Here is a 13,355-nt window from a genome sequence, read left to right on the forward strand (position 1 = left end):
CCAAAGAGACAACTTTATCTCCTAGCCAGATCGACACTTTTGCTGGAGATTAACCTTATTCCAAAAACCAGGGTGTGCAAATAATGTCAAGGAAAAGAAGGCAAGGCAAGACAATCTGATGTGCTTTAAAATTGGGGGAAAGCAAGGGAGAAAGATGATTGTTTTGGTTCTTTCTTAGTGTCATCTGTCAGCCTGGTAGATAGTATTAGCTGGTGAGGATGGGGACAGGTTAACTGTTACGAAAGCTATGCTTCTGGATAGGAAGTTGATGCTTTGTGGAGAACTGTTTTGTGTATGTCTTCTCCTAGAAACGCTGTCTCTCGAACCTCACACTTCATCCCTGCCAGTCAGAAAGGACTCCTGCTCCTTTTTATGCATCCAGCTAATCTTGATGATATTTTGGTTTCTTTGAAGTTTGTTGAAATCTGTACTAAAACCAACCAACAAACATTTTTTTCCAAAAGAGATTGGGGTGGTGGTGGTAATGAGATCATTTTTAATAACCAGGGGTCATTTCGTAGAAAAAGAGCTGGAGGAACTCATTAGCATATGCCACATCCCTTGTCATCACCGGAAGTGTGTCGTTAGCATAACTGATTTGCATATGCCACCCCCACCCCGACATCACCTATCCTGGCTGTTTTAGACCCAATCCTGGCCATTCAGGGCCTAAATTGGGCCCAAAATGGCAAGAAGGGGCTGAAAATGGCCGAAAAGGGACCCAAAATGGTCAGGATCAGGCCGCTGCTGAGTGGGAGAGTGATTCACCGCCCGTCAGAGGCCCGTTCTGGGCCGTTTTGGCCCCAATCCAGGCTGAAACGGGCCCAAAATGGCCGAGAGTCAGATGGGCAGGGCCACCTGACATGTGACCTCTTTGGGGAACTGCCGGAACTGCGTTCCTGTGCGTTCCCCCTCAAAATGAGCCCTGTTAATAACACTGGTTAGATTTGAGGTAAGGGACAGGAAATTGCTGGAAGCTTCACCCAAATTGTCTGTGCGCTAATGAAAAATGCATCAGATTCAATGCACTATTGTTAACTGAACTGAATAACTGTCTAATGCTGGTTCATTTACAGTATAATGCTTTTTAACTGTCTACTTTTTAATGTTATACCCAGATGCTCAGCCAACAGAGGGAGAAAGGGAAGTATGGAACCAAGTCAGTGCTGTGCTGCAGGATTCGGAGAGCATGCTGTCAGATCTGCAGTCCTACAAAGGAGCTGGACAAGAGATTAGAGATGTATGTTGATCACAGAAGAAACAAAATCAGTCTGCAGTATTTCTTCTTCTGATGGGTGGTTTGTTTGTTTGTTTAACTGTTATGTTCATGATTATGAAAAAGTAAATAAAAATTGTGAGATTTTTTTCTGATTGAGTTAACCTTTTCTTAGAGCCAAGCTACAAGTGACGAATTACACTTGCCTGGCAAGTGAACAAACTCACATGTATTCCTCCCTGTTCACTTGCCTCCACTTGCGCTCCACTTGATCACTGTGTGATCAAGTGGAGGGCAAGTGAACAGGGAGGAATATACGTGAGTCTGTTCACTTGCCAGGCAAGTGTAATTCGTCACTTGTAGCTTGGCACTCAGTTAACTCTTTCGGATGGAGATTTCTACTACACTCAAACGAAGTTGCCAAAACAGGAATCTTGTTGACGACTGTAGCAATGCTCCCTGATATTCCGAATTAAAAATACAAAGGCTTGGATGTGACTGAGCATCTCTGTGAGTGGAAGGATTTCCACCCATGGAATATGACTTTTCTGCCTTCCTCTGTGTCCCCAAAAGAATCCCTGAAATACTGCTCCAGGGGACCCCCTGGGAACAGCTTTTCAAGCTTCTTAACCGATTCCAGAGATGCGCCTCTTACACACACCATACACAAAATGCAAATATTTCTGTTTTCTCTGTTAATGACTAAAAGGACAGATGATGAATCCTGCTGTAGGATAAGAGCACTGGATGTTGACGGTTTCTAGCATTCCTGTCAGTTCTGCTCCTAATGGTGCACCTCCAAACAGCTTGGTTGGGTGAACTGCATCTCTCATGTTGTCATAATTACATTGCTGTTCATTTATTCAGCTCAAGGTATATGGTGCTTTATATGATAATGCACGTGCAGAGGGTAGGGGATAACAGATCTCTGTTTCAAGGAACGTAAGCTAAAAAAAAAAAGAAAAAAGAGGGGAAATGCAAGGCTAACGGAAGAGTGGACTTTATTGTAATTGTTGGAATTGCAGAAAGAATTAACTCCCTTCCAAATGAATAGTCTTTATCAGGGCTTTTTTTCAGTGGGAACATGGTGGAACAGAGTTCCGGCACCTCTTGAAAATGGTCACATGGCCAGTGGCCCCACCCCCAATCTCCAGGCAGAGTGGAGTTTAGATTTCCCTCCGTGCCAGCATGACCATTTTCACCAAGCGTGATTTAAACTTTAAAAAACAACCCCCCTGTTCCAACTGACCCAAAGTGACGTCATTGTGCAGTCCTGAGTTCCACCACTGAGTTCCACCACCTCTTTCCCCCCCAAAAAGGCCCTGGTCTTTATGAGGTATTGGGTTGAGATAGGTTTAAATGTAGGAGCATGCCAGGGTGAATTCTGACTATTTTGTACCACTGTCATGCCTCTGACATTGGTCAAATTCTTTTTTTTTCCCCCTTCAGGCAATACAAAACCCAAATGATATTCAGCTTCAAGAAAGAGCCTGGAATTCAGTATGTCCCCTGGTGGTGAGGTTGAAGCGATTTTATGAATTTTCCATCAGATTAGGTGAGCACCTTCTTAATAGTCTCAATAGAATTTCCTGGTGTATCTCTTCTGGATGCTTGTTGAGATGAAATTCTGTTATAGCATTTGGAGATCTGAGCTTAGAATGTCTCTGCCTCTGGTGTGTGTACTTCTGAAAGTTACTGATCCATAGTGCATTGCTAACCTGGAGAAAAAAACCCTTTGACACCTCCAAGACTGGTATTATGATGCCAGCCACTTGTATGCAAACACATACTTCAATGCTTGTGTTGCAAGGACTAGAAAGGCGGAACAAGACATAGCTGTGTTGAGAACATGGAAGAAAATGGACCTGCTGAATAGTATGCAAAAGAAACTAGAAGAAGAGTGGTTCATACAGGGCCTCTGCATCTAGAGTCTACATGTGATACAGATATCAGCCAGGAAGGATTTGTCACAAGCATTGTCCACAAGTGTGAATTGTTTTTCAGTGCAATTAAAGAAAAGAAGGTTCTTCCCCCCCACCCCTCAAAATTATTGGCTGGACATAGGTCCTTCAAAGGACTTTATTTGTTGAGCTCATTGGTTCCGATGTGTTATGAACTATTCCATTTCCCCAGATTTGACAGTGAAGATACAATAACTCAAGATGCTTTTCCTCTAATAATATCTGGTAAATAAATGTGTGTGTAAACAATTGACTAAAAGCCAGGTATGGCACTTTGTTAATAAAGTTTTGAAGTCTTTAACTGTTGACCTGCCAAATAAAACAGCAGTGCAGATTTTGAAAATGGCTTTTTAAATAAATGCAATAAGGTTATGCAATTTCATCTTCATCTCTCCCCTACCCCCGCCCCATTTTCCTTCCAGAGAAAGCCCTGCAGAGCTTGTTGGAGTCCCTCACCTGCCCCCCCTACACACCAACTCAGCACTTAGAGCGAGAACAGGCCCTTGCCAAGCAGTTCGCCGCCATCTTACATTTTACTCTCCGTTTTGATGAACTCAAGGTTAGATGCTGAAATATGCTTGTTTTGTGTTAGTTGTTTTGGAAGCTGATTTCTCCATTGACTTGTTTATTTTTTAAAGATGAGAAACCCAGCAATTCAGAATGACTTCAGCTATTACAGGAGGACAATAAGTCGCAACAGAATAAATAATATGCATGTAAGTAAAACATTTTTTTTCTTTTAGCAGCTTACTTGTACCAGTAGGTGACATGTTGATCTTTATTGTTGTTCTGTTGACACTAAAGGTTAGTTCATAGCCAAGTTTACACCACGGTATACTTAGAAGCTATTCCTGTAAGAGCCTGGCACTGAGAATGTACTTTTAGGGCTCTGTTATCATGGACACAGCTTTTGTACCAGCAGGTGGCGAGGCTTTTAGTTGGCAGACTTAACAATGGATAGATATATTGGTCTTGAAGATAAGATTTATTCACATTCTAAAATCTTTATTCATAGTGAGAATCAAGCCCTTTTTGTTCTTTGGGGTTTAGATTCCTCCTTTCAAGAACCATTTTTTCCATTGTGCTTGCTCCTGCTTCCATGGTTGCTCCTAAAGTAGCTCCTAAATCTTCTGCAAAAGGGAATTGATGCTACGGGGCTGGGTGTCTCCTGTGTGCTTTGAACAGAGCACAAATAACCACTGTCGATATAGCAGCTGTGCTACTAAGAGAATGTTAAAGGAAGTATTACTTTATTGTAACTACTAGGATCCAAAAAGCTAAAGACTTGGGGATACTTAATACATTTTTCTTTATAAAACACTTTTTTCTTTGAACAACAAACTGTCCCCACCTCCCTGCCAATATTGCATCCCAGATGGCTTTGGAAAATTACCCTCAGTTTCAAGTGATTTGCTTTATATTAAGGAGGAGTGCTGATCAAGAAACACAAGCTTGGATTCCTCTTAGGCACGGTACTTCTGTGGATCTTTGGATCCTGACTAATATATAAACATATGAAGCTGCCTCAAACCAAGTCACACCATTGGTCTATCTAGTTCAATATAGTCTACTCTGACCAGCAATCTCTCTCCAGGATGTCAGAGTAAGGGTCTTCCCTGTCTTCTGCTATCCAAGATTCTTTAACAGGAGGTGTCAGCGTTCAGTCCTGAGACCTTCTGCATGCCAGCACTGCACCACAACCCCTCCCCTTAATATGCTTACAGTCACATTATGCTTTGAACATGATTGCTCATCAGTATGATCTCCATGTTTACGGCAGCTAGTGGGACAAGGTATCTTAACTGATGTTTATGGCAGCCAGCACAGTGATTTAACTAGTGTTTCCTTGTGTTTCCATCAGCTCGACATTGAGAATGAAGTCAACAATGAGATGGCCAATAGAATGTCCCTCTTTTATGCAGAAGCTACACCTGTGTTGAAAACACTGAGCAATGCTACAATGCGCTTTGTTGCAGAGGTGATGAGACTACAATATGTGTTCTGCAAATGGAATGCAAACGATCAGGAAATACCATATGAGTGACCCAAATTTTTTTCCCTTCAACTTTTCCAGAACAAAACCCTACCAATTGAGAATACGACAGACTGTCTAAGTACGATGGCCAGTGTATGTAAAGTCATGCTGGAAACACCGTAAGTTAGCTGTAGAAGAGCCAGAAATGCATGGTTTACTTTTTGGTGTAACAGTACAAAGTTTGTTAAAAGTATGTTAATGTAGTTTATAATCGTTAGGGAGCTCATTCATTCATTCCAATCATTACATTCTTTCTGTTACAAACTTCTGCTTGACATTTTAAAACATTCAGAACATTTGTGACTGGAGTGGGAGAAAAGAAACAGTTCTGTATCCCATCGTTAATGATGTTTCCATCTTACCAGTTTCAGTGAATGATGAATAAACTTCCCTTGTCTCAAATTGAAAATGGTCTGGGACATGTTGGGTGGGATCTTTGTTCTGGTGTGGCACCTGTATTACAGAATTCCCTGTCTGAAGAGATCCATCAGGCAATTTACCTCTACAGCTTCTGCCACAGATCAAAACATTTTTATTTTTAACAGTTTTTCATTCCCAGTTTCCATTTTATTTGCTTGTTGTTTTATTTGATTTGTATCCCGCCCTTCCCATGAATAGGCTCAGGGCAGCTGACAATAACAATAGTAACAATAAATACACATTTAAAAGCAGAAAACTATAAGAGCAATGTTGCTTATGCTGCAGTCTTTCTTTTTAATTGTATTTGTTGTTTTTATACTCATGAGCCTGATTCATTGTAATGGGGTGCCTAGAGAAGGTTTCCCACAGACGCAGTTTCCATCCCTACCCTACTGTGGCACATACACTCTGCATGCTCAGTATGGATTAGACATTAGACCAATCCCCCAATCCCCCCCGAACCATGAGGTTCGTGGTTCGTGGATTTTAATGGACCAAAAACCACAAACTGGCATAGAAATGGGGCCAGTTATGACTCAGTTTGTGAATCGTGGTTCTTGGGGTTTAAATGCCCCTTTCTGGCCGCTTTGCAGTGGCAGGGAAAGGGCATTTAACAGTTTAAAGGGCCCTTTCCTGCTTTGCATGCAGCAGGTCCCTTTAAACTATCAGCTGGCAGGCGGCAGGGGGGGATCCCCTCCACCGACTGCTAGCTGATAGTTTAAAGGGACCTGCTGGTGGCAGGGCCCTTTAAACTGCCTTAACCCCAGCCCCCCCAGCCCCAACCCCTGCGCCAGCCCCACACTTACATTCCCCTGTGGTGTGGGGTCCACCTTCTCCTCCCGCAAGGGGCGGTAAGACTGTTTTTGGCCTCCTCTGTCCCTCTGCGGGCCTGGCAGGTGGCGGGGAGAGATCCTCCCCCCGCCGCCTGCCAGCTGATAGTTTAAAGGAACCTGCCCTTGCAAGTCCCTTAAAGGGGCAGTTTTAATGGCCATTTCCCTAGGGAAATGGCCATTTAAACTGCCCCTGTAAATATGACCCAACAAAACAGTATAAAGTTCGTGGAAGTTCCAGAAAAGGAGCTTCCATGAACCCTGGTTCGGGAACCCTGAACCAGCCTGTTTCGTGGTTTTTTTGGGTTGTATTTCGGTTCGTGCCCACCTCTAGTATGGATATGGGAAGTGTAATGTTTGAGCCATGTGCAAGTGCAATGGCTTGGCTCCACAGATGATTTCTGTGGGGAAAGGGAAGGGTGGTTTTCTCATATTTCTCCTCACCCCTAGAGACCTCCAACTCCCCCCTCGGACTGTTCCTAGATGGGTCCTCTGTCCAGGAGTAGCATTTGGAGGGACATTTAGCTGTAGAAGGAGTGGACAGGCAAGAAAGTCACACATTATGGATGGAAATCTTTTTCAGCCACAGAAATCCTCTCTAGGATCAAAACCAGTGGGGAAGGGGGAAAGAAGGAAATGGTATGTCCTTTGGGGACCATGCACATATCCAGATGAGCACCTAATATTTTAGCAGTAGCTTAATATTACTTTATTTATATTGCTTTAGTGTGCTATTTCTCAGAAGAAATGCCAAAAGACCTATACATGTTTTCTTCTTAATTATAGAAGGAAATATTGCATGACATCTTGATACTTAATGATGGCTAGATGGTCGACTATCAACATATTTTGAAGTACAAGTAAATTCTAATTAGAGTCGCTTAGCTTTTGTACAATCCATGATTATGAAAAGGAAAATTTGTCTGATTTGTGTCTTTTGCTAAGAGGTACAGTGTCCTGGCTTTGTCCTTTCTGACAAATATTTAAAGTTGAAAAAAGGGAGGGAGGATATGGTAGGACCAAAAAAGAGGGTCAGAGATCTTTAAAACAGGTCACTTTCCACATGACTTTACCCTTTGAATCAATTGTGTATTTTTACAAGCTTTGATGTTCAGAGATTGGTCATTCTGTCAGGAGAACCTAATGAACCTTGTGCTTCTCAGTCACACACTGACATGGTTGTATATAGACAATGCAAACACATTCATTCTTTAAAAATGGAGCTTTCTGCTATCTCTCTAATGGATATGTTTGGAGAAAGTAATTGTTTGACAGTCCCTGGAGATCTTTGGAGATACAACCATGTTTTTTGAGCCTAAACCTCATCATACAGAAGGCACCCTATTTCACAAGTTATATTTTAAAATTGTCGCATTGATAAATAGTTAAGTAATCTAAAAACAGATAAAGTGGCAGTAGGGGAAAAAAAGCAAAGTGCCGTGTATCCAACAAGACAACAGGAGAGTTCATCTCCAACAAAAGGGTGTTCAGTAAACACAGAGATTGTTGCTCAAGTTGTAGTACTGGATATGGTGTGATCCTTGCGCAGCTATGATTGCTGACCATTCCCCACTTTGAAATACTGTTCATTTACTGCATTATTAAATTACAGTACAGATCACCATTCTAATGCTAGTGGTATGCCTTGCACAAATGGCAATAGCTCTTTGGATATCAGTAGGATTTTCTTTGTGAAACAGCTTGCTGCAGTTTTAAAAAATACGGCCACTGGCATTATGACTTTTACGGTAGCAGAAATCCCATGTTCCTGCATGGGCTCATGTGCTTGCATCCTGATTCCACTCCACTTAAGACATTAACAATTTCATAACCACACTGGAAATGCCACATCTAATACAATTCCCAAAATTGCATTTGGTTTTGCTTTATGTTTGATGTGCATCGTCCTGTTTATGATTCATCCAGATTCCAGAGTCCCCCAGTTTTGTTATTTTTAGCAAAATCTGTTGGATCAGTGATGTAGAAGTGACTGACTTTGGAAACGGAAAGATAATCTGCATTCATTTTATACTGCTTTGAAAATGAATTATTTCCGATTTGAAATATGAAGTAAAAGCAACAATTTTTTTTTCAGAGAATACAAAAGTAGGTTCACGAGTGAAGAGACCCTTATGTTCTGCATGAGAGTAATGGTTGGTGTTATTATTCTCTACGACCACGTCCATCCTGTGGGAGCTTTCTCCAAGGCCTCAAAGATTGATGTAAGAATAATAATGAGGGTTTCTTGACGGAGCAAAAGTTTTGTAGCTGGCACAAAGGAGACACTTCAGTTAGGTCTTCATTGGTAGTCTAACTTCATGTGTCAGTCTCTTTTTCTTTTTTTGCCGTTTTAGAAAAATAAGTTGGAGAAAAGGACGCTTGGAGGAAGATTGGATCCATGCCAATCTTTAGTTTGCGCTAAAAGTTCAGAATAGCCTAAGGGTAGTCCTTGGGCAAAGAATATTGGGTGGGCATGTCAGCAGGAAATAGGCTTGCCAATATCCAGGTGGTGGCTGGAGATCTCCCAGAATTACAACTGATCTCCAGGCCATAGAGATCAGTTCCTCTGGAGAAAATGGCTACATTGGAGGGTGGACTGTATGGTATTATGCTCTGCTGAGGCCCCTCCTCAAATCTTGCAATCTCCAGGCTTCAACCCCCAAATCTCCAGGAATTTCCCAACATGGAGCTGGCAACTCTAACAGGAAAAAAAAATGATCATGTAGGAACAAGAGAGCACTTGGTGACTGCCTGGCTATCTCAGTGGAGTAAAATTCAGGCCCAGCTTAGCGTCAGGGCATTCATTCACTTCAGTGATAATCCACATTTCTCACTGGGACTCAAGGTGGATTATCCAACTAAAAATGATGCAATCAGGGCAGTATAATACATAAAAGTCCAGTCACCACTAAGTGGTGGAGCTAAGCCAGTGGTCAGGAAGACAAAAAAATATGGTAGGCAGGATGGTGGTCCCTCATCACTAAGTTCTTAGTATGCTTTATGGAACTTCAGGTCTGTTTAAACATCTTAGAATTAATGAGAAGACTTCCAGGTAGGCAGCCAAACAGCATTGTTAACTTATGCAGAAGGTTTTAGTATTTTCCAGCCAGAAGATGCATCTCTTATAAATAAATCTAAGTATAACATGCTTAGGATAGCCTGGCAAACAAGTTTTGGTTTTGCTCATCATGAAGATTCCAGATTATGCTCAAGATTCTAAGTTTATTGTGAATATTGATTTCCTTTGTTCCTTTGTGTTCCAGCAGAATAGAGGCAGGGGAGGTATTCTTCTGATCTCATCCACGTATTGGAGCAACATACAAGTTCTGACTGGAATGAGACTCTCCCCCCTCCTTTTGGCATTCTTAAATACCTGCATGTTTTCTTTTTCCAGATGAAAGGTTGCATAAAGGTTTTAAAGGAACAGCCTCCAGACACCGTTGAAGGACTGTTGAATGCTCTCAGGTACCAACTATTCTTCTTATTTTGTCAGTCAGTCAATACCTTTATTGACATAAAACAAAATTAAACAAACTTGTATTTAAATATCCTTATCTGGCAGGGAAGACACCATGATCACAAATTATTTTGTATCAGTAATGTAAGATTGGCCATGCAGAGAACTTCCCCTGTCTCCTGTGAGTTTAAATGGGATCCTTGGTTGGTATAGGAGACAAATAATGAAGTTATTAAAGGATTTCATGCACGAGCTGGATGGAGACACAGAGGCATATGGGAGAAACCCTTATCTCAGTAAAAGAGAATATAATTTGCAAGCAGAAAGTTCAAGGTTCAGTTTCAGGTTAAAAAGGCTATCAAGTCGTGCATATTACAAAAGATGTCACAGAAGGATGAGTTTATTTTCATACACTGAGTGTTCGTGTATTTTCATATTTGTTTAGAATTTTTAAATGAGGTTGACATGATCTTCCTAGTTTGATCCCAACAGGTTTTCATGTGTTGAGAATTGAGATAATGTCCCAAAATGGGGTGGGGGAGTACTGCAGCCAGTTGTAATTGGTGTGAAATTATAAAAAGTTATGCCGCAGCAGATGTGATGAAGATGGTGAATGCACTTGTAGTGGTGGTGACAGAGAATGCCATCAAGTCATAGCTGACTCACAGTGACCCCTGGTGGGGTTTTCATGGCAAGATACTGGCAGATGGTTTGCCATTGCCTGTCTCCACAACCCTGGTCTTCATTGGAGATCTCCCGTCCAATTACTAACCAAGAGTAACCCTGCTTAGCTTCCAAGATCTAAAAAAGCAACAGGAGCAACCCTCAAGGGAGTACCAAAACAAGCAATATATATGAGTGCAACACAGTGGAAAAATAGTATAAAGTGTTACTGAAAAAGTAACAACAAATGTATAGTCCATTAAAGTGCAACATGCTACAGTACCATAGAAATACAATCAGAACAGGCAGCGGCAACCAATACAACCAACCACGACAATGGAGTACAAGGTGAGTGCTACATATAAAGTCATAGAATTGTTTTCATATTAAAGGTACTTATGTTCTTTTTTACAGGTGTCAGGAAGAAAGGCTGGGGGCACAAGACCCCCGCGACTCTACAAGGAGCCAGGCAAAGAACTTGTTTCAAAACGTCTTCCTCTGGAGTCGCAACACAGATAACACCTGAAAGTAATAAATCACCACCATGAAGCTCTTTGGTGGAAAAGCAAGCACCTCCAAAGGTGTGGCTGCTTTTACTTTTCCACCAAAGAGCTTCATGGTGGTGATTTATTACTTTCAGGTGTTATCTGTGTTGCGACTCCTGAGGAAGACGTTTTGAAACCTTTCTTCCTGACACCTGTAAAAAAGAACATAAGTTCTTTTTGTTGCACTTCAATGGACATGTTGCACTTTAATGGACTATACATTTGTTGTTACTTTTTCAATAACACTTTATACTATTTTTTCACTGTGTTGCACTCATATATATTGCTTGTTTTAGCTTCCAAGATCTGACAATGGATAGCTTGCCTGGGCTATCCGCGTCAGGATGCACTTGTGGTACAGCCCCATAATTTCAATTTTGCTTCCATTTAACCTGTAAACAGTGGAACCTGTTTCAACCTGTGGGTGATTTTTATTACTCAGTATTACCCAGGCCACCTATAAAAGGATACTAGGAGCATAATAGGCAAATCTTGTTGCTGTTACATTTGTGAGCATAAATAGCTTTCATTTTGTTTGAATGCCGTAAACTGCTTTATATTTTTCATAGTCTCCAGTTCTTGCTAATTTCTTGGAATAAATTAGTGTGAATAATCTTATTTTGTTAAGGGAGCTAAGAAAGTGTGGATAATCTTATTTTGGTAAGGGAGCTAAGAAAGATTGGAAGTTGCTCCAGTTTCTCCAAAGAGTACCCTTTCATTGTGCCTTTGTATCTTGTAGGTTCACTACAAAACACCTGAATGATGAATCAACTTCAAGACAAGTTCGAGCTATGCTTCAGTGATGCCCTCTTTGGACAAGTGGACTTTTGTATTATTTAGAGAAGATGTTTGTTTACATAATTTAATAGTGTGTGGTGTTTAAATACATATGCGTATTTACCTAACATAACAACTGTTGCTACGGTATGTGGACTTGTATTAATAAAGTGACTGACTCTGTATGGCAGAGCATTGATTTATGCTATTCTTACTCTTTGACGGTTTAAAAAGGTACCTTAAATTGAATGTGTAAATGATATAATTGGCTATGTGCCTTGTTTTTTTTATGTTTTTGTGGATGTATGCATTGATTTTTGTGTTGTTGTGGTCTCTGAGCAGTTCCGCATATGAGAATGTACCTGTGAAGACCTTGATATGGAAACTTCCTCTGTTTTCCCTTCAACTATGCCCTCAGGTTCAGGAGCTGTAGAGCAGAATGAATGTATGGCACCTAGTGCAGCTACCTAGGAGTCTCTATACATGAAACATCTTACACAGGACACTCAAGTATAGGGAGACGCAATGTTAGCCGGGAAGCATAGTTTAAAAAGACAGAGCTGACAGAGATTGCTCCTCAGAGGGCTAGTTAATTTCCTCTTCACCACCCAAAAAGTTGTCTATTTCACCTCCCCTTCAGGGAGGCGAAGATGAAATTAACAAACCCTCTGAGGCGCGATCTCCGCCAGCTCTGTCTTTTAAAACTATGTTTCCCAACTAATATTGCATCTCCCTACACTTGAGTGTCCCCGTGTAAGATGTCTCATGTAGAGAGGCTCTAACACACTTAGTAATGTGTAACACAGGTAGATGAGGGGATCGTGCGAGCAAGAATGAAGCTCCTTCCAGATCGTTTCCATAACTCCCAGTCAAGGTCTGTATGGCACATCTGAACAAAGCTTTAGTATAGAGCATTGGTGCTCTTTTTCTTCCCTTAATTTGGGAGTGTCCCTTTCCTACAGAATTCCTGGAGTTCTGTTTTCTCCTGAGGCCTGAATGTGCATAAATGATTGTTTATTAATAATTTTTTATTCTTGATATGGTTTTTATGACTGCCTAGACTGACTTTTGGCAGACAGGTAGAATCTAAATTATGGAAATAAATATGTGAAACTGCGCAGAAAACCAGTCAGATGTCAGCAAGTTGGTTGTATATATCTTTGCCTGATTTTATATGCCTTTGAGCACGCTGGCAGCACCAAGTGACTTTGTGTGTGTGTTTCCTTGGCTTCTCTCTTAGTGCTTTTTCTAACTTTGCAGAGAGCTGTGTGCATGTGATGGAAGATACCACTTTTTTTTTAAAGATGCAGCATTGGATTTAGCCTAGGTCTAGCTTATATGGTGTGTTACACTCAATGGAGTCAATAGGGGATTCTCAAAGCGCGATGAGTTTTGACCACTTTTAAGACTAATTAGTAAGAATTCCACATACTTTGAGGCATACTTGGAGC

General features: G+C 41.2%; 1 protein-coding gene across 3 annotated transcripts in view; it reads left to right on the forward strand.

The window, feature by feature from the left end:
* CYRIA (CYFIP related Rac1 interactor A) overlaps window positions 1–12,094 on the forward strand; it is a 104,049-nt gene extending 91,955 nt beyond the window's left edge. For all 3 annotated transcript variants that reach the window (XM_054979628.1, XM_054979636.1, XM_054979644.1), the window contains 9 exons: window positions 1,119–1,240; window positions 2,666–2,771; window positions 3,600–3,736; window positions 3,816–3,893; window positions 5,039–5,155; window positions 5,252–5,331; window positions 8,558–8,684; window positions 9,857–9,927; window positions 11,867–12,094. In XM_054979628.1, the coding sequence (XP_054835603.1) occupies window positions 1,119–1,240; window positions 2,666–2,771; window positions 3,600–3,736; window positions 3,816–3,893; window positions 5,039–5,155; window positions 5,252–5,331; window positions 8,558–8,684; window positions 9,857–9,927; window positions 11,867–11,930 (902 nt within the window). In that variant the 3' untranslated portion in view covers window positions 11,931–12,094. The remainder of the gene's footprint in view (window positions 1–1,118; window positions 1,241–2,665; window positions 2,772–3,599; window positions 3,737–3,815; window positions 3,894–5,038; window positions 5,156–5,251; window positions 5,332–8,557; window positions 8,685–9,856; window positions 9,928–11,866) is intronic.
* Window positions 12,095–13,355: the final 1,261 nt, after the last annotated feature.

The sequence above is a fragment of the Eublepharis macularius genome, chromosome 1, assembly GCF_028583425.1.
Source record: "Eublepharis macularius isolate TG4126 chromosome 1, MPM_Emac_v1.0, whole genome shotgun sequence".
NCBI classification, from domain to species: Eukaryota; Metazoa; Chordata; class Lepidosauria; order Squamata; family Eublepharidae; genus Eublepharis; species Eublepharis macularius.